This window comes from Boleophthalmus pectinirostris, unplaced genomic scaffold (assembly GCF_026225935.1).
Source record: "Boleophthalmus pectinirostris isolate CB_2022bp ecotype Guang Dong unplaced genomic scaffold, ASM2622593v1 HiC_scaffold_18, whole genome shotgun sequence".
In the NCBI taxonomy this organism is placed as follows: Eukaryota; Metazoa; Chordata; class Actinopteri; order Gobiiformes; family Gobiidae; genus Boleophthalmus; species Boleophthalmus pectinirostris.
The window spans coordinates 3,586,257-3,608,542 of NW_026571133.1; the positions used below are offsets into that span (position 1 = coordinate 3,586,257).

At 40.8% G+C, this 22,286-nt stretch overlaps 1 protein-coding gene across 1 annotated transcript in view; it reads right to left on the reverse strand.

Moving 5' to 3' along the window:
• The window catches only part of LOC110165438 (ELKS/Rab6-interacting/CAST family member 1-like), a 467,498-nt gene that overhangs the window by 50,170 nt on the left and 395,042 nt on the right, over nucleotides 1–22,286 (reverse strand). The window contains exons 21-22 of the mRNA XM_055153860.1: nucleotides 15,507–15,611; nucleotides 2,582–2,767 (exon numbers count right to left, since the gene is read on the reverse strand). Coding sequence (XP_055009835.1) covers nucleotides 2,582–2,767; nucleotides 15,507–15,611 — 291 coding nt within the window. The remainder of the gene's footprint in view (nucleotides 1–2,581; nucleotides 2,768–15,506; nucleotides 15,612–22,286) is intronic.

Here is a 22,286-nt window from a genome sequence, read left to right on the forward strand (position 1 = left end):
ACTCATGGTCCATTTTTAAAACAGACAAGGACAGTGACAATACAAAACAATAAACATATGGGTCCAGTCAAGCAGAAGTAAACAACAAGGCCAAAAATTCAAGTTAATTCATCTGATATAAAAACGTATTCAGCAGATACATATGTACTCTAGTTTATGAAACTGTTTACCTTTTTTCTGTACCATTTTTGGTTCTAAAGTTACATACGTTTTAAACAGACCATGTATGAAACATGGAACAAAAATTATTTCCCAAATTTCAAAGACCTGAAAATCATGTAAATAAATGGATGTATTTCATCATATCTTGTGTTATTCCATCTTTGAACTGTTGATGAAGGTACATGATTTTTTTTAAAATGTATTTAAAATGATAAAAATTTAGCTTGGAAGGACTGACATATTTTATAGAAATAGTTTCCTTTCATTTTGAAGTAATATTAAAGTATTCAGAAGAAAAAAGCGACAAATTATGTAAAATCTTGCACCTTCTACTTGTTTGCACAATTTTCCCTTCCGTTACTTTTCCCTCCGTTACCATGATCTTTCTTAATAAAAAATCTCATGAGTCAAAAAGTAAGAGGTTTTTCAACCTAATCTTGTACCATATGGTAGAAAACTATATGAAGCAAATATTCAAACCAGTTTGTTAAGGATATGTAAGTGAGAACCAAGAGTTATCACTGTTTGTATTTATTGCCCAAAAAGTGCTGCATATTTCATTCCCTCCGTTACCGACATGAGTTTTTTAATTTTTTGTCAACAACTTGAAAGAATATCACAGGTTTAACTTGACCCTGTTGGAGTGTAACTCTTTCCTACATTCTGATACTTTACTTATTTCAATAGTTCCTCTAGTTTCTGAATAAGAGACATTTGAATGTAAAAAATCTGCCCCTGTTTCCCCCGTTACCACTTGATCATCGTAAAGCGTCACTGTTGGCACCTCCAGTCTTTGCAAACTACTTTTTTGTAATTAATCCAGAGGTGGGATGTGTACAACGGTCTACAATATGATTTACATCGTTTGTACAAGAATCAAACTTGCGCCTAAGAGGATCTGCCTGAGCATAGAACGTCCTACACTGTCTGTACACATCATCATCATCTGTCATGTCCGCGGTGATGATCTGCAGCAGATATTTAATTTTTGTTCTAACCGTCAACACAACATTTGACGGGCAATAGTCCGGATATCTCATGTGATTATCTTCTTTGGTCCTACTGATCATGACCATGCTCTTGTTTGTATTATACTTTATATCATGCTCCACACTGTGAGATGAACAGATGTTGAGTAGCTGCTGGAGACCAGCGGCGCTTGGACAACAACCAAATCATCTGCAAATATTAAATGATCCACAATGAGATTTCCAGCCACACAACCAGTTTTACATGTTTTAAGCTTTGTTGACAATTCATCTAAATACAAATTAAATAAAACTGGGACAGAATCCTCCTGTCTGACCACACTGCTGACCCTAAATTGGGCAGATGCACCGTTTCCCCACTTTTTAGTTTGATTAGTTATTGCCAAAGTCAAAGTTTCCATCTTAGTTGAGCTCAGAAACCTTTGTTAAAGCTCGTATATTACACAAAGTGCGTTCTTTGAGCTGTAATCTTATAACGTTGTTACCTCAGCAAAAGCATAACCAGAGTGGTGTTTTGTTTCATGTTTCATGTTTGAGTTATTCTTTATTATTAGTCTGTCTGCATCTCCAAAGTTCAAAATGTTCTGTTTCACATTCTGATGTCATGAAGCTACAGTATATCTTTGACTTTTGTTGAGTAGAAATGGGCAATTCCAAACCAAAAGTAACCAAAGAATTGATGAACTGATGGTTTAACCCCTTAACGCCAACTGTCACAGATATGTGACAAACCATTTGGATAAGATATCAGCTGAGACAGTCGCTGCATTACCCCAGTGCTGGTTAGTGTATAAGCAGAACCTTCCTCGAAACCTTTGGCCAGCACTTGTTTCTAGTGTCGCAAATTTGCAACATATCCACATTTCTATTTATTTATTTTTGCTATAGTTAATTTAATAATTTAAATTTAATTTACCATCTACTTAAAGGCAAAAACGCACACACAACTTTTTTTTTATATACATCTATACAAATTCAGGTGTTAAGGGGTTAAAAACCCACTGGAGCACTTGCTGTATTACTGCCTGATGTTGCCTAGTGACTGGACTGATCATCCAGTAATCAAGTTTGTACAGACAAAACTAATTAATTAATTAATCATTGCATTTATACAGCACCTTTCAAGATACCCAAAGCACTTTACAGTTCATTATTCATTCACTCAACACTGAGTGGTAGTTAAGTCACTACTGTAGCCACAGCTGCCCTGGGGCAGGCTGCCAACCTGCACCATCGGTCCCTCCGACCACCACCACTCATACACACATCAATTTCATACTAGGCAATGTGGGTGAAGTGCCTTGCCTAAGAACACAACAACAGTTTTTGCCACTGAACTAGACCCCCATGTTACTGCGTGATCTCAGACGACACAAAACCACTCAGACAGATTTAAAACAGGCACTGTGAGCTGTCCGTGTGTCCCTCACCTGTTCGTGCGTCATGCTGTGGACCTGTGAGTGCCAGGAGGCGGAGTCAGAGCGGTGATAGGAGGGGGGCGGGGCAAAGTCCTGCAAGATGATTGGGTCTCGCTCCTGACACAGAGAGGTCAGGTGACTGATGTACAGCTTCAGTTTGCTGCGGTTTTGATTGAGATCCAGGAGCGTGGAGAGGATCTGAGGGACAAGGACAGGGAAGAGTCAGTGAGTGTAAGGAGCAGTGTACAAGAACATACGGAGATAAAAACAATAATACAAACATTATGAACAAAGGACTGAGACAAAACATGTGATTATGGAGGATGATTCTGTATTAAAGATGACAAGAGATGATTTAGTGGAGACAGACTGAGGTGATTAAATGGGTACATTGAAAAAAAGGAAGTGCAGGCTTGTTTAACAGTCCTACATTACACAAAACTGACTCTTGTGAGCTTTAAACCATGTTATAATGTTGTTACTTTCCCAAAAACAGACCTGGAGTTGTGTTTTGTTTCATTCACACACGTTTGAGTACCGTATTTTTCAGACTATAAGTCACACTTTTCATGGTTTGGGTGTTTCCTGCAACTTATGCTCCCGTGCGACTTATATGTTAAAATTTTCACACTGAAGCTGCGAGACTTCACTCTACTGTCACTGTCACTTCACTCTACTGCGCATGTCTCCTGCAGAAAGAGCCTCTGTTCTGTCTGTATCATGTCAGTCGATCGCACCATTACTTCTGTAACACTGAAAATTTAACACTGAAACAAAGTTATAAAGACACTGAGAAAACTGACCACAAATGCCTCTAAAAAGAAAATCATATTTTGCAGATTAGAAACTGCAAGTCGTGAAATCTGCAGCTGAAAACAGTAATCGAGCAGCAGAAAGAAAGTTTGGAGCGAGAGAGAAACTTGTGACACTGAGAGGCTGCACCATGAAACTTTCCTGAAGTCACTGAATGAATCGACAAAGCCTGAACTTCAGTGACACTGAAACCATCCTGTCGGGATTCAGAAAGGCCGGAATAATTCTAACTGGAACTGATGCTGAGTCTGACGACAGCGACACAGAAGAGGAAGCGGCGTCTGTTTACCTCCGGAGGTCGTGGAGTTGCTCAGAAGTGACACCGAGGATGAAGAATTGAATGGATTTAGTGATTTGGAGTGAGATGGAGAGTTTGTTAAACTTGTTCTGTTCTGTTGTTTATGTTATAGTTTATCTGAAGAACTGTTCATATGTGATGTTAACAGTCTGTTGTTCTCTGTTCTGTTGTTTTTACTAGAACTTGACTTTTAAGATGAAATGTCGGTTCCTGGTCTCTGTTTTATAAAATAAATTTACCCCAAAAAGTGCGACTTATATGTTTTTTTCTTCTTCATTACACATTTTTTGGCTGGTGCGACTTATACTAGGGAGCGACTTATAGTCCAAAAAACTTTACTCTAATCATTTATTATTAGTAGGTCTACATTTTACCAGCTCAAAATGCTCTGTTCCACCTTGTGATGTCATGTGAACTGCCTAAATCTGCAGGTTTGTGTGTTAAACGTGTGAGTGAATGAAACAAAACACAACTCCAGGTCTGTTTGTGACGAGGAAACAACATTATAACACAGATCAGAAAATATTGGGGCCTTTAAATTGTTAAATGAGTTGAATAAAAAAGGTGCTATTACTGAAATTTCTAAGGGGTAAAAGTAAACGGGCAGATCCGGCGTAATCACGATCACGTGTGGATTCAGCATGTGGTGCCAAGGTGTGTCTGGGAACAAGGGAGAAGATTCAAAAACCAGCTGCAGTTTGACACTCAGATTTAGGAGGGTGACGAGGTCCGGACCCCCCACGACCCCCACAGGACCCACACAGGACCCCCCAGGACCTTCCAGGACCTCCCAGGAGAGGCCCAGATAAGACCCCCGTCCCCAGAGGAGGGAAGATTTAAGGGCAGAGGAAGCACATGAAGGAGCCTGGAAGTGTGAGGGGGAAAGTGTATATAAACTCAGCTGGATCTGTCTGCACTGCGGGGCTGTGGTCATCGTCACTCAGCGCACACACACACACACACACACACACATAAACACACACACACAGGCCACGGACAGAACAATTTGGGAAAAGTAGCAGATTTTTGTGATTAGTTTTGCTATTTACCTTCCAAATTCATGTCTTAATAATAACAAATTTTACAGATTTTTCACTCGCCTGCACCAGCAAGTAATTACTTTTCACTCCCGCTCTCGCCCACATCTGCGATATTTTGTCCCGCTCCCGCCCGCAAATCCCAAAAGACGGGCACGTTCGCTTTCTTAAACTCTATCAAACACGGAGAAGCGGAAAGGAATTGTGTAAAATGTGCACGAAATTAGAGCGTGTCCGTAAATTCAGGCTGCTAGGACCAGACTGGGACTGAGACCAGGACTGAGACCAGGACTGAGACCAGGACTGAGACCGGGACCAGACCGGAACCAGACCAGGACTGAAGATGTTTTCTGGTTTAATCAGTCCTGTAGTCCAGTAGTCCTGTTTTAGTCCTGATTTAGTCCTGATTTAGTCATGTTTTAGTCTGTTTTAGTCCTGGTTTAGTCCTGTTTTAGTCATGTTTTAGTCCCGTTTTAGTCCTTGTTTTAGTCATGTTTTAGTCCTGATTTAGTCCTGTTTTAGTCATGTTTTAGTCCTGGTTTAGTCCTGGTTTAGACCTGGTTCAGTCCTGGTTCAGTCCTGGTTTAGACCTGTTTTAGACCTGTTTAAACCTGTTTTCGTCCTGTTTTAGACCTGTTTTAGTCCTGTTTTAATCTTGGTTCAGTCCTGTTTTAGTCCTTCTTCAGTCCTGCTTTAAGTCTGGTTTAGACCTGTTTTAGTCCTGTTTTTAGTCCAGTTTAGTCCTGTTTTAGTCCTGGTTTCAGTTCCTATTTCAGTCCTGGTTTAGTCCTGGTTCGGTCCTGGTTCAGTCCTGGTTGAGACCTGTTTTAGTCCTGTTTTAGTCCTGGTTCGGTCCTGGTTCAGTCCTGGTTGAGACCTGTTTTTTCCTATTATTCGTTTAAACACAAAATCCAAAACTGAAAAAACAAATCGTTAACTGTTTTTTCATTTTGGTTTTGGAGAAAAATAATGAAGAAAATTGTTGTTTTTTCATTTTCATTTTCTTATTTTTGGTTTTATTTTGAAAAACGAATGAACGAATGATACACGGATTTCTCAGAGCATCTTAATCATTCGCTGTGACGAGTTTATAAGCTTTTTCACAACTTTTCACAACTCTCAGAGACAACATCTAGCATTCTAACTGCGCACTTTCTGTTTCTTTGATGAACTGCTCTATAATTAGACACGGCCGACTTATTCTGACCTCAACAGCTGCTAACACAACCTGAACTACACGGACAAAAATCAGTTACATAAAAGTTAAAACGCACTGGACATTTGTTTCCTCGATTTCTCCAAATGTGAGTTTTGTGAGTTCATTCCCAGAGTCCTGAAGACGGATGAATCCCAGAGGTCATATCCTTTTACTACTACTGTGTGCGCACGAATATTTATCACATCGAGGGGACGAAAATCTGTACAAACGCTCAAATAATGGGGACCTGCCTCTCTTATTCGAACAAAAATCAGGTCCCAATGATGTAAAACCTTTATTATTATTATTATTTATTAGATTAACGAGGTGATTTAAAGGTCCTATATTATGCAAAATTGATTCTTCTGAGCTTTAAGTAGTTTTATAATGCTGTTACCTCATCAAAAACAGACTTGGAGTTGTGTTTTGTTTCATTACTGTTAGAATTTTTTTCTTTATTATTAGTCAAAATGTTCTAGTCCACCTTATGATGTCACGGAGTGGTAGTTTTCAAGTTAATAGTTAAATTTTTCCAATTTAGTTTAGTAGACAATGGCAATTCGAAGGCTGAAATTGTCCAAATTGTTCTCGTGAAGGTGTATGGAGTTTAAAAACACAGTGGAGCACTTCCTGTATTACAAAAAACGACAGTATAATAAAATCTGGGAGATGAATCCAAGATGGTGTTGTGTTGTTTTCAAAAGCCTGTGCTCATTTCTAGCCTGATTCATCAGACGATTTCACTTCGTGGAAACCATCTGACCTCACAGCATTAGGATTTGTTCGTTGGACGGTAGGCAGTACTTTTTTTATTTAACCAATCTTCGCTGTTTGGTCGGTGCTCGGTCTACAACTTCCAGGTTTCTTGCAAACTGTCTAGTGTATTCTGATTCCTGACCTAGTCGCTGGAGAGAAATGAAATTGAGGCACTAGGTGGTGCCAGCCAGGCTCACTCCTTGGTGCATGGGCCCAAAAAAGAGTTTTACTTCTGTGTTACTTCCTGAATATTGGGCTTATGCCGCAAAACAGCTGACGTCACTTCTGACCAATCAGAGCGAGAGCTGCTGGAGAGGAGCTAGTGCGAGCTCAGAGCAAGGCTAGGATTTAGGTCTTACAAAGCACATTTTTAGGCACTCTGACAATTAATTTTTTAAAATAAGTTCATATTGTAAGAATACTGATGAATCCCTTCTTCTCTCTCATTTAAAGGTTGTATGGAGGATTTTTTTTTTTTTGTTTCAAGTTGTCAATGATAGATTATAGAGGTGCAGTAGCTTGTAATTATGATGACCAAAAAAAAAGAATAAAAATTCATCAACTCTGGACGTGGTGGGGCTAACATTTGCCAATAGATAACGACACTGCCTCGTTATTGTTATGACAGGCTGTCAATCAATCTCCCTACGTTTCTAGTGTAACTGACTTGCCTGCGCCGCCGGTACGTGGTTTACGTACGACTGTCACGCAGTCCACAGACGCAAGACGCACAGACGCTGTTACTCCACCAACGCAACAGTTCTTAGCGGCTTTTTTTTACCTACATCTTCTCGCAGTTCGCACAAAGTTTGTTGCAATGGCCGCTCTTCCCCCTGATCCTCACTTCTCCGGGCACGAAATGTCCGCACACCGCTCCCCTCTCCTCTCCTCTCCCTGCTCCGCTCTTCTCCCTGCTCCTCACTTCTCGTCCGCGAACGAAATGTCCGCACACCCGCTCCCCCCGCTCCTCACTTCTCCATCTTGCCTAACAACACTGTAGTTAGTTGTTTACAAGTCATGTGCAGCGCACGGCTGTAAACAAACTGTTTCTGGCGTAAAGAGAGGAGGGAGGAGGCGTTTCTACGTAGGAGCTGTAGGGAGGGGGGTGGTTTCACGCATGCGCAACATTTGAAAAAGGACAAACAGTCGCTGGATTTCTCGTTCCTTGGAAATCCTCTATACAACCTTTAATGTCTCTCTTTCTTTTTAATTTCATAATGATTATTTATGTTTTGATTTGTTTTTATTGTGATTTTATTGTATTTCTTTTTCTGTAAAGCACTTTGAATTACTTTGTGTACAAATTGAGCTATACAAATACATTTGTCTTGCCTTGCCTTCAAAATTTTACCTTTATGAAAGTAGTCGATGCCCTGTCAGCCGAACATGGGCTAGTTTGATTTAACAAAAAAATGCATTGAGCTCCATGAAACAATTCTCCCGGGGGCTGCAGGACCTGGAGCGGCCACTGGAGCCAGGACAGAGGAGGACCTATAAGATCCATTTTTGAGAGAAGAACTAAATATGCGGGATTTGTGTGTTAATGAAACAAATGTGTGACTGAAACAAAACACAACTCCAGGTCTGTTTGTGATGAGGAAACAACATTATAACATAGATCAGAAATAGTCAGTGTTGGGAAGGTGACTTTTAAAATGTATTCCCCTACAGATTACAGATTACATACCCCAAAATGTAGTTTGAAACGTAATCCATTAAATTACTTAAAGTGAGTAACGTAATCTGAATACTTTGGATTACTTGATTTGCTGTAGAGAAGCAAAGACGAGGAAATCTTCACATAAGAAGTTTTGTTTGTTAAAAGAAAATAAAAAGCCCAGACTTTACTGAACCAAATTAAAAATATTATTGATAGAAGAAGAGGAGACACGTCCACGCAGCAGGATTTAGACCTGGTTTAGTCTTGGTTTAGTCCTGGGTTAGTCCTGGTTTAGACCTGGTTTAGTGTCCGGCAATGAGTGGAATTACCAAAAAAAAAAAAAAGCAACATAGCCCAAAATGTGAAAACAGGAAAATCCCGCCATGTAATCCATTTATTTCAACAAAGTAACTGTAATCCAATTACCACTCACTGAAACAGTAACTGTAACTGAATACAGTTACTCATAATTTGTACTCTGATTACATAACTCTGGTACATGTAATCTGTTACTCCCCAACACTGGTAATAGTGTAATACGGGCCCTTTAAGGTTGGCATCAGTCTCCAGGAAATGAATGCAAGTCAATGTAACGCCCCCCAAAAAGCCCGGAAACCCAACATTTGTGCGTTTGTGTGTGTGTGTGTGTGTGTGTGTGTGTGTGTGTGTGTGTGTGTGTGGTGTGTGTGTGTGTGTGTGTGTGTGTGTTAGTTTGTGTATTTACTGTGGGCCTCTGCTGACTGACTTCCACAGAGTCACTGTACAATGAAACAGCCCCACAGAGACGCAGCTGCAGCAGAGACAAAAACACAGTCACTTCACTTCTCCACGGGTTTGTAGAGCCTTTCCCTACATAAATATAATAATAATAATGTTGTTATTAGGGGCAGGTTTACACTAAAAACGGCAAAACTGACAGAATCCCACGGCTTTATTAGTTGTGTAATGTCATAAATATGTTCACGGCAATCACTACTGTATTAAAGACCCGTGTTACTCTATTTTCTGATCTGGAGACCTGGAGACACACCTGGAGTTGTGTTTTGTTTCATTTGAGTTCTTCTCTCAAACAGAAAACACTCTATTCCACCTTGTGATGTCATGTGGTAATACGAGAAGTGCTCTACAGTGTTTTTAAACTCCACACACCTTCTCTAGAATCACTTGGACGATTTCAGAGCTGGAATTGCCAATCTCTACTAAACTAAAAGTAAAAGGAGCCTTGAAAACTACCACTTCATGACATCACAAGGTGGAATAGAACATTTTGAGCTTTGGAGATGTAAACAGACTAATAATAAAGTGTTACTCAAACGTGTGTGAATGAAACAAAACACAACTCCAGGTCTGTTTTTGAAGAAGTAACAACATTATAACATGACTTAAAGCTCACAAGAGTCAATTTTGTGTAATATAAGACCTTTAACTAAGCTGTAAGTTTATTAAAAGTATAATAAATCAGATATTAATCAATACTAAAACAAGTATTGAAACTAGATCCTCATTTGAGCAGGTATCAATACTAAAAAAGTCACATTCACAGAACAGAAATGAACCTTTCCTGAAGCTTTAGAATGATCTTGAGCTGTATCAGAACAAGTATAAGAGCACATAAAGTAGTAAACGCCCATGGATACACACAGATATAAGACCACATGGGAATAGAAAAGAAAGTACGATGTATATGTATGTAAGTATGATTTAATACAGAAAATCACATTCTATTGTCAAAAGAAAGAGTGATTTTTATTATCATTGTGGTATTGGAATCGGTATTGAGTATCAACTGTATTTTCTTAGTAGGACCCGACCGATATATTACCGGCTGATATGGGCACTTGGAGACATATCGGCTGTCGGCCTAAATCTTACCGATATGGGCTGATAGTGGACGTGGGGATGTTATACCTCGTTATAGATCTTAGACTCTCTATATTATGTCCATTTAATCCAATTTACAGACAGATAAATGTCCTAATATGTAGCACAGCATCAGTATTCATCTGCGGTGTAATTTGCCTGTGTTTGTGACGCCGTACTGCCCCTGAACGCACCTCCAGAGTCACGTCATGTGCACTTGTTTACACATGCATTGCTGTCAACATGTTGGATTATATTATATTTATGGACGATCGTTTTGAGTCAGGATTAAAAGGACACTTATTAGTGCAGACTTGTGATCTGAGAGGAGCCTGTGTGAGCGGTGAGTGTTACAAATGTGTCCTTTTTTTAAGATATTTTTTGTTATTTCTCATTGTTTAGCTGCTGGACCTGCATTCATACGTAAATGAGCTGTGAATAGAGGTGTGAATGATCGGCATTTACACATTCATTACCGTGGTGTTCACGCATTTACCATCGCTGTTAGCCTTTAGTGGTAGTTTACTTTGTTTACTGACTAGAATGCTTTGCAAAAATACCATTAGGTCGAGCTACTGTGTTTAAATATGACTGTAAAGAGGCAGAATAACAATAAATGTCACCTAAACAAACCCAATTTAAAATCCAAAAGAGCCAGGCCCAAGATTTACAGTGAATTTTTACATTACTAAATATATCTGCAGCTCCAACTTCCATTTTATCGGTATAATATCGGTTGCAAAAACATCCGTATCGATTGGGCCCTATTTCTTAGTCCTTAATACTTTTTGGTTGGGGGTCTGTCACCTTCTTGTTTCTATGGATACGTCACGCATTACTCTGTCCGGAATGTTCCACAGTGTGATTAACCAGCTCTACTTTACATTTATTCAATTACAGGTGGTTTTATAGCTCAAAAAAAAAACAACTAGAAAAACAGAAACAAAACTCTGCCTCTCCACAGATCTGACCTGTAACTTGGTCTGGTTTGGTCTCCGTGACGATAGAAAGGTTTAACGCCGCACTGTGAAACATTCCAGACAAAGCGATAACATCTAAACGGAGAAAAGCAGTTGTCAGACCCTAAATCCAAAAAGTTACACAATGCACCTTTAACATTTTAATTAGTTTGACTGTATGTGAAGTACAAACTATATGAAACGATTATGATACTTTATTTGTCAGTTTAAGTGGTACGTGTTTATAGATAAGGCGGAAACAAACAAACAGGTTTAATAGGCCAATACAAAAATCATATAATTTTAATACAGCCAGTTTAATCGTATCTTCATTCTGTCTGTTTTATGAATTTTATGGACGCACTCAACGTTTAACGACTTCTGGCTATTAAACTCCTTATTTCTCTAACTTTGTCACCGCTCCGAGTTGCACCCAGCGGACGATAAAAACACAAATATCGTAAAAAGCGGGGCGGTAAAGAGGGCGTGTATGGCTCTCCTGTGGGTGCTGCGGCGCAGAGCGAGAGCCGGAGTCAAGTACCAACTGTTCCTACGAAATGTTCTATGAAATGTTCTATGACGAGTGAAGTGAGCTGTGACCGGAGGAGCCGCGCCGAGGGGGAGGGCGTAATTAAGAGTTATATTTAGAGAAACTTTACGAAAACATGTGTAAAGGAGAGAGAGTTTTTAAGAGGGTCTTTGACATGTTATAATGGTTTCCTCTCGTCGTAAAAGGTGCATTGTGTAATTTTTTCTTCAAATGCTTTTCTTCACGATGTTATTGTTTTGTCTGGAATGTTCCACAGAGTGGCATTAAACTTTTCTATCTTCACGGAGACCAAACCAGACCAAGTTACAGGTCAGATCTGTGGAGAGGCAGAGTTTTGTTTCTGTTTTTCTAGGTATTTTTGAGCTATAAAACCGCTTGTAATTGAATAAATGTAAGGTAGTGCTGTTTAATGTCATATTGTGGAACATTCCAGACAGAGCAAATGACATCTCCATAGAAACAAGCAGGTGAAAGACCCCCAGCCAAAAAAAGTTACCATATTTTTCGGACTATAAGGCGCAATATCAATAATGTTAAATTCTCTCGTCGATTTTCATACATAAGGAGCATTAAGAGAAACAAACGGACGACACTTGAGACACTTGATCCTCAGTCCAGACGTCCACGATCCATCGGCAGATCTTGGTGTAATTCGCCCGGCGTTGCCTCCCTGTCTTGGTGAATGTGTGTTATGAATGTGAATGTAGGTGGATGATTTAAGTTTGTATTTTTATTTCCTACGAGGACGACTCAAATATACATTAAGTAATAATGTGTTTAATGCAGCTTTGTGCACATTTGTTTACGTTTTACAGAAACAAAGCTTAAAACCACATGGCTCATTTGCATAAACTATAAGCGCTGAAAAAAACAGCTTTTTCCTTGTGCACTTATGCAGTTCAACTTCTGTCAGACTAAAGGACAATTTACGGTCCAGCGTCAAAACGTCTGCATCACGACGCGTCGACTGATGTGCACCTCTGAAATTTTCTAACTACACGTCCAAATGATGCAGACAGCAGGGGAAGGGACGCAGACGATAAGGGCTGTGATTGGTCCTCCCTACTGCCGCACTACAGACATTTCCTGTATTCAGCTTCCCTTTCTTTCAGTATATACTGAGAAATAATGTGTTTAATGCAGCTTAGCACATATGTGTTTATGTTTTACAGAAACGAAACTTAAAACCACATGGCCTAACTTGTATAAAAAAAAACAGGTCGCTATTGTGCCCTGATGTGGTTCAGCTTCTGTCGGACTTTAAAAGGAGTATGTGTTCTTTCTGTGACAGAGGGATACTGTACTAATGAGTCTGTTCTGTGCTTTTATCATGTCGGAGATAGAACTTTTCAGAGATTATACGTCTGCAGGTCACGCACATAGGCCGTATATATGAACGGACATATATCCTAACCCCCTAGCGTTTTGGCGGTGAATTACTTCACGGTGCACAGACCTCGACGCAGATCCATAAATCAAAAAAGACGAGCGACAAGGCGACGGTGGCAGTGTGAGATGAGTCGATGCAGAACTAAACTTCACCCTTCAAGGACACGATTCAGTGGAATAGGAATGATCAATTATCACTTAGTTGACTAATCATGCCCATCCCTACCTCCTATTTAAGAGATACCTTTAATCAGTAATAGTTTGTTTATTCCCATTAATTCTCTCAAATTCCTCTAGAATATTTCCAGTCTTTAATATTCCAGACATTGTGTAACCATGTATTTCAAGAGCGACACAACCAGACCAGTCACAACAAATCACAAAAACAGATAAATTCAGACGTGTAAATGGGAAGGGAACACGATGTAAAACAAACGCTCTTGATTTAGATGAAAGTGACTGACAGATGAGAGCCTGATCAGGACTGAAGCCGCCACAGGTGCGTGATGGGAAAATGGAGTTTCTTAGGATGTCTGATCACGTTCACAATGACTGGACAATCCACAGGTACACGATGTGCTGCTCACCCGTCTGTACAAAAGTGTGGTTCGAGGGAGAAATAAAGGCATTTGATTGGCTACGCCCAAATGCCCTCCTCATCGTCCTATCGGTTAGTTCAGCCCAGCGCAGCGTTAGGGCGGGAGAGGACACAGTTAGTGAGAACAGAAGCAGCTTTAAGAGGTTTAGAAGCCTGGAAAGTTTGTGGTTTAATATTACAAAAATATCATATCATTGATTTTATAGTGATGGGACATTTATGACTCCTTAATGTCAGCAGTTTGTCATTTCTATAAAACTTTTCCCACTATTTGGTCTTGATGTTTTAGTCTTTCATGTGGCGCAAAACATGATTTAAAGCTGCACTGTGTGACTTTTCAGCTGGAGAGTCCGTCAAACGCTTGTATAAATGGAGATAATGGAGCTATTACTTTGTCTGGAATGTTTCACAGTGTGGCATTAAACCTTTCTGTCTTCATGGAGACCAAACCAGACCAAGTTACAGGTCAGATCTGTGGAGAGGCGACCCCCACTCACAGTCAGAATTTTATTTTTTTTTTTTAGGTATTTTTGAGCTATAAAACCACCTGTAATTGTATAAATGTAAAGTAGAGCTGTTTAAAGTCATACTGTGGAACATTCCAGGCAGAGCAATGACATCTCCATAGAAACAAGCAGGTGACTAAGAAGTTACAAAGTGCAGCTTTAAATACTGCTACAATTAATTATTTATAGTAAAAAAAATAAAAAAAATAAAAAATAAAAAATAAAAAAATAAAGTGAAGATAATGACAATAAATAAATACATGAATAAATAATAATAAATTAAGTTATTGTTGTAATTATTATCATTAACAGTAGAGACAATAATTTAAAAAAAATATTATTATTGCTGTAATAATTATATATAGTTATAATAATTATAATAATAATTCAAAAGGGGGGAGAAAAAAAAAGGAAATGCCTTTAAAATCATGCTTTAAGACTGTAAAAAATAGTAAAAGATGATGAAAGGAAATGATGATGGTGGTGAAAATCATATTAGTTAAGTATAGTGACTAAAAATGGGGGGGAAAAAGGGGGAGGAGAGAGAGAAAAGGAATTTAAATTATACATTTGCCAAACTATCAATATATATATGCTGCACTACCACATTACTTTTGTTTTATTTAACAAAATTTGTGTCGGGGTTTGTGTTTTGTTCATATGTTGATTACTGTATTTTGTTAAAAGTCAGAAAAACGCAAAATACAGCTCATTGTGTTAGATTAGAAGAGTGGAAGTGGGATTAAATACATTTTCTTCTTTCCACTCCTTTTTGGGCAAATTTTTTGTTGTGGTTATTTTCATTTCTATTATGATTTCACTGATGTTACATATGTTCCATTATATAAGAATGTAAATCTCTACTTGCCCAAAAAAAAAATACATAAAAGAAAAAAAGTTATAGTCTGTTGTCTTTAATAAAAAATAAAATAAAATACTGCTGCTCATTTTCACATTTAGTTGTGTCTTTCTATATATCAGAAACTTAACGTAGAAAGGCACATATGTAGGATTTTTCATTTCTGTTCATACACATTCTTGATAAATTAGACTAAAGATCTGTGGAGAAATGAGCCACACCACAGTAAGAATGTTAAGCTTCACCAGAAATATAAATTAAAGCCATAATTGTGGAAAAAAAGGCACTAATGTGAAGTTGTGTAGGAGTAAAACCTGTGATCTACTGTCTACATGGATTCGTTTACATTAAAGAGCCGTACGTCCCATCACTATTGCTTTATTGTGTTTAGTTGAGTTTCAGAGAGTCTGGTCCCTGGTCCCTGGTCCCTGGTCCCTGGTCCGTGAGTTCTGACCTGGTCTGGGGAGGGCTTGTGGTTTGGGGGCTCTGGGTTTGGAGCTGCCACCTTCAGATGATCCTCGTCGTAGTTGTCCGCCATCAGCTTCATCCTGTTCTGAGTCTGCGAACGGAAAAAAACAAAACAAAAAAACATTACATTAACATTTTTACCCAGTCCATTTTGCATAATTTGTTATTGTTCAGTTTTAATTCCACCAAAATAAGAAAACATACACTCATTATCTAATTCTGCAACGATAATCACAAATGAAAACCAGTAAACTTGTTGAATTACATACACGACGTTGAATGAAGAAAGTAATATTGTAAATGTTTGTCAAGTCAAATGAATGTAATAAGAATAGGATGTTTTGTATCTGTTTAAAGACAAAATTACTAAAGGTGCACTGTGTAACTCTGAAACAGGAAGTTCACTGTTGGCATGCTAGTCGTTGTAAGCTTTATCATCATGGCAAAACTCCACTCTGGTTTTTGGAATTTGTGAGAAAGTTGTGCTTATAAACTCACGTCTGTCATTAATGAGGTAAAAGAGGAATAACTTTGGACGACTGCAAACCATTTAAAAAGGAACTATCGTATTTTTCAGACTATAAGATGCACTTAAAATCCTTTAATTTTCTCAAAAATCAACAGTGCGCCTTATAATCCGGTGAGCCTCATGTATTAATTCTGGTTGTGCTTATTGACCTTGAACTGGTTTTACGTGGAACATGGTGCTCAAAAATCAGTCAAAATGTTTTAGTACAACTTTGGTAAGATATGAAGACGCACCACCACATGGACTTGTCAGAGCATTAAAGCTACTGTAGTCAGGAACCTCGAGGAGAAAACTCATATTCCACTGAGTCGTGTCCTTTAGTTCAACAGAAACTGACCAAATCAGAGGCACAAGGAGCGAGCAGTTTTATCAGCGCTTATAGTTTATGCAATTAGCCATGTGGTTTTACATTTTGTTTCTGTAAAACATAAACAAATAATTAATTAATTGATTCATCATTTAATTTATATAGTGCCTTTCAACATACCCAAAGCACTTTACTGTTCATTATTCATTCACTCAACACTTAGTGGTGGTAAACTACTGCTGTAGCCACAGCTGCCCTGGGGCAGACTGACGGAAGGCTGCCAATCTGCGCCATCGCCCCTCAGACTCACCACTAACACTCACACACACAGCTTACATACTAGGCAACAGTTTTCTACCACTGGCGCCGCCCTGTGGCACCTGGAATTCCCAGATGTCTCACATCCAAGTTCTAACCAGGACCGGCCTTGTTTAACTTCTGAGATCTGATGGGATCAGGGTTTGACAAGACGGTGTGGAAACACTTGGCACAAATGTGAGCAAAGTTGCATTAAACACATTATTACTCAGTGTATGTGAGTGTGAACATTGTCATAGTAGGGAATAAAAAAACAAATTTAAATGATCCACCCACATTCACATTCATAATCCACATTCACCAGAACAGGGAGACAACACCTCGATCTGCCGACGGATCATGGACGCCTGGACTAAGGATCAGTCTCAAGTCTCGTCCATTTGTTTCGCTTAAAGCTCCTTATGTATGAAAACCGAGATTTCACCTTCTGAAGTCTGAAAAATATGGTAGTTAATTTTTTCACTTTTTTAACAATAAAAATCAGGTACTGTGTCTTTAAATGTCTGATAATTCTTCACATAAGACACAGACAGTTTCAGTATCGGTCACAGGGTCAGGAAATGTTCCATGTGTTTGACAAACCTGCGTTACTGCGTCTCTAACTCTCCGTGACAGCCTTCCTTCTGGATTAACTCAGTATTTCACAGCGCGGCTTATTGAGTGTTATTTACTCCATAAACGAGTCCAAAGCCTTAAACTTGGCAAAAACAGACTCTTGGCAAAAATCTGTTTTTCCAGCGCTGCTGACTGACAGACTGGCCCATCACTGTCACTGCATACTGTACTTAAAACATCTGAGTGTGTGTGTGTGTGTGTGTGTGTGTCGGGGTTTTTACTTTCTCCTCCTCCACTTCACTCTCAAGTCTTTACGGGAGAGAGAGAGAGAGGAGAGAGAGAAGGAGAGTGAGAGAGGAAAGAGAGGAGGGAGGAAGTGAAGTAGAGAGTGGCAGTGAAGCAATGAGGGAGATTGAGATAGAGAGAGAAAGGAAGGAAAGAGGGAGGAGAGGAGAGAAAGAAAGAGAGAAGAGAGAGAGAGGGAAAGAGAGAAGAGAGAGCAGGGAGAGAGGGAGAGAAAGAAGAGTGGTGAACATGTTTTCTTTTCTCCGCTCTCCAAAGGAGAAGGAATGAAAGAGGAAAGAAGGGAAGGAGGAAGTGAGCGAGAGAGTGGCAATGAAGCAATGAAAGAGAGGGATATAGAGGGAGAAAGGAAGGAAAGGAGGATGGAGAGGAGAGAAAGAAAGAGAGAAGAGAGAGAGAGGGGAAGAGTGAGAGCAGGGAGTCGGGGAGAGAGGGAGAGAAAGAGGAGTGGTGAACATGTTTTCTCTTCTCCGCTCCCCCAACTTTAGTCTCAAGTCTTTACAGGAGAGAGAGAGAAGGAGAGAGGAAAGGAAGGAGAGGAAGAGTGAAGGAGAAGGAGTGAGAGAGGAAAGAGAGGAAAGAAGAGAGGGAGGTAGTGAGGTAGAGAGCAGCAACGAGGCAATGAAAGAGAGAGATACAGAGAGAAAAAAGGAGGGAAGGGGAAGGGGAGAGGAGAGGAGAGAAAGGATGAAGAGAGAGAGAGGGAAGAGAGAAAGAGAGCAGGGAGTCAAGGAGAGAGGGAGAGAAAGAGGAGTGGTGAACATGTTTTCTCTTCTCCGCTCCCCCAACTTTAGTCTCAAGTCTTTACAGGAGAGAGAGGAAAGAGAGAGAAACAGAGAGAGAGGAGAGATGGACGGAGGGAGGGAGGAATGAAGGAAGACATAGAGAAGGAGAAGAGAGAAAAATGGACGGCTGGAGAAAAGAGAAGGAGGGAGAGAGGGAGGTAATGAGCCAGAGAGTGACTGAGAAAGAAGAGGCAAGAAAGAAGGGAGAGGAGAGAAAGAAACAAAGAAGAATGTATGAGGGATGGAGAGAGAAGAAGGAGAGAAAAGAGAGAGAGGAAGAGGGAAAGAGAGAGAGCAGGGAGTCAGGGAAAGAGGGAGAAAAGAAAGGTGGAGAACATGTTTTCTTTACTTTGTCACCACATCTTCAGCCTCAAGTCTTTACAGTAGAGAGAAAGAGAGAGAGAGAGAGAGAGAGAGAGAGAGAGAGAGAGAGAGAGAAAGAGAGAGAGAGAGAGAGAGAGAGAGAGAAAGGAACGGGGGAAGAGGAGAGGTAGAGGGACGAAGAATAAAAGAAAGAGAAAGTAAGAACAAAAGAGAGAGACAAAGAAAGAGAAGGAGAGAGAAAGAAAGAAAGAAAGAAAGAAAAAATGGAGAAAGAGAGAGAGAGAGAGAGAGGGAAAGAAAGAGGGAAAGAGAAGGATAGAGAGTACAGGAGGAGTAGGATGAGAAAAAAGAGAGACAGAAAGAAGAGAGGAGAGAAACACAGAAAGAAAGAACGAAAGAAAGAAAGAGGGAAACAGAAGGATAGAGTAGAGGAGAAGCAGGAAGAGAAAAAGGAAAGAGAGAAGGAAAGAGAGAGAGAGAGAGAAAAGAAAGAAGAGAGGAGATAAAGAAACAGAGAAAGAGAAGGATAGAGAGCAGAAGAGGAGCAGGAAGCGAAAAAGGAGTGACAGAGAGAGTAAGAGACGGAGAGAAAGAAAGAAGAGAGGCGAGAAAGAGGAGAGGAGCGAAAGAGGAGAGGAGGGAGAGGAGTGCAGGGAGGGAGCTGGTCCAAATCTGTCAGTCTTGTACAATCTAAATCCCCTTAGTCTGTCTGTGAGCCCAGGAAGCACACGGCTTAAACAGACCACACTGACACACACTCTCTCTCTGTGTGTGTGTGTGTGTGACAAGTGTGTGTGTGTGTGTGTGTGTGTGTGTGTGACGCCAACTTTAATACACGTTTGTTCGAAAGCCGAGAGGAAAACTCCGCCTAAAAAATAAGGACAGAAGACGAGACGTTTCCGGGAACGTTTTGAACGAGCGCCGTAAAAAAATCTGTTCAGAAACATCAGAACATACGCAGTTACGTTTCTTTTTTTTTTTTTTTTTTTTTGCGCGTTTGAGCTCACACAGCACCGCCGCTGTGTCCTCGGGCATGACACTTCGCCCTCCTCGTCTTTACGTGAATGCGGCGCGTGGGTGTTGGTGCTGGTCACGTCGGCGGCCTCACTTTTGTCAGATTGTGGAGTGAATGAAAAACTGCGATGTCAAGAACTAAGAGTGAAATAAAAAGCAACTAAAGGTAAAATAACTTAATGAATCGTCCACACTTTTATATTTTACAGTTTTCCACTTTGAACATACTGGACTTGGAGACGTTATTTCTTGAGTAAAATAAGCTAAAACAACAACAAAAAAATATAAAAATGGGACCAAATCAGTATGAGAGTATTTTATATCTGCCTTAATGTGCCCCGCCCACTTTTTATTTGTCTCTAAAGGCTCCTAAACCGTTCTGTTTTGTGTCTGGTGTCCCGTCGATTTGAGCTCCCTGGCGCTACTGAGCACGAGCCCCAAGCGCTGGTACAGTTTAAATGTCGTCGATTTGAGCTCCCAGAAGCAGAAGTGGAGTAACGACATTTTAAAAGTGTATTGGTTTGACCAGTTGAGCATCGACATGTGCGTGTTAGATCGGCAGCAGAATATCTATTAGTAGAAATATCTAGGAGGAGTGTAGACCAGTGATTCTCAACCACTGTGCCAGTGTGCCGCGTCCGGTGTGCCGTGAGAAATGATCCAGTATCACTTTTTTAAAATAAAAATGTATTAATTATTACCTGCAAATATTATGTCATTGTGGAGTGTCCGTGCTGTAGTACAGTGGAGTATATAATGACTGGCAGAGTGATCTAATATTCGTCCGGGTGGTGGCAGCTAATTGCCTCGTTCCTTTAAATCAGGGGTGCATCAATACGTCGATCCCGATCTACCAGTCGATCGCCAAGGTCGTGTGGGTAGATCGCCGTGTCTCGTCTCGGACTCGCGTTTGGACTCGGTCTTGTCTCTCACTCGAGGTCTGACACTCAACAAGTGCGATCATATTTCATTACGGCCGCTGCTGTTGGTAATAAACTTGTACAGGTGTGTCAGAGCGTGTGGGGCGGCTCAGTGCAGCCCGCGGAGACTCTACGGCGCATCACAAAACACACACGCACACGCTCCCTACGCACGGCTCGTCTGCGACAGCGTGTGCCCTCGTGTACCAGCGTGCATCACAGGGCAGGTTCAACTTCCTAAACATCCTACCTGTCCATCTGCCTCACGTCAGCACGCCGCCCCTCGCCTTTTCACGCTCTCGCTCCTTCCTGCGTACAGCGAACACAAGCCCCTCCCACAGTGCGGCTGATTAGAAGAGCAAGACCAAACGTGAAGCAAAAACCAGTCTAAATTTGTGTTACAGTGTTGGCACAAAGCAGGTCTACAGCATAGAGCGGATCTACAGAACAGACCTACTGCCACATTTGGCTGAAGTTTGTCTAAAGGCCCGTTCAGACCAAAGCGTCAAAGCGTCCAGTTTCTATGTAAAGTCTATGTGGACGCGCGACTAGAGCGTCCTGCGTTTTTGCGGCGCGTTTTCGGCGTCAGCGCGGCGCGAATCTGGCGTCGACGCGGCGCGTCTTGAGCGTTTTGGCGTCAGCGGCCAAGACGCGCGTCCAAAGCGTCAGCGTCAAGAAGTTGAAAATGCTGAACTTTTCGCGTCAGACGCGCCGCGTCAACCAATCAGGGACGAGTATCCAGAGACGCAGCGACGTTATTATCAGGAAGAAAGACCCGAGAACCAGAACGAGAACCACAAACATGAGCGGAACATAAATATATACGCCACAATCACCGAGCCGATCGCGAGGACTACACCAGGACCGGACCAGGACCGGACCAGGACTCGACCGGGACTAAACCAGGACTCGACCGGGACTAAACAAGGACTAGACCGGGAGTAGACCGAGACCAGACTGGGACTAGACCGTGATTAGACCAGGACTAGACCGGTATTCGACCAGGACTAGACCAGCACTAGGCCAGGACTAGACCAGGACTAGACCAGGATTAGACCAGGACTGATCCAGTGTCATTAACGGAGTATAAATATATATACGCCCCAGTCGTCGACCCGATCTCCTCCGCTGATGTTTTATGTCATAAAAACACTCTCTCAGTCTGGTCTGATGTTGTTTCGGGAAAAGACCGGGACCGGGCTCTTGTTTCCAGGGCAACGGACGCGCGTCAAGTATTTTTGTCCCGTTTGTTCACGGCGTCAAAGACGCGCTTCGGGGGCGTCTAAACTCAAATGCAAACGCGTCCAAATAGAGGCGTCAAGGCGTTTTTTGACGCTTTGGTGTGAACGGCCCTTAACAAAAGTGCACAAATGCATCTGTGTTTGTCACGATGTGAGTTTGGTTTGGTAAACGTGCAGAGGCTGGTAAATATCACTGCAAAACCAGAAAAGAATGAAACTCCAGATTGGAACTTTAAAAAACAGGTTTAAAAATCTGCCTTCACTTTTTTCACAGTTTTGTGTAAAGTGCCAGAGGAAGTTCTCTTAAAGAAGAGGTTCTCAAACTGTGGGTGAGGGTCCAAAAGGGGCACAGAGTGTTTCAGTGCAGTTTGCTTGGCTTTGTATTAGGTAGATCATTATGACTTGGTCATTTTGTAAGTAGCTCGCATGCTGAAAAAGTTTGTGAAGCTTAAAGATTCTGCTAAGCTTAA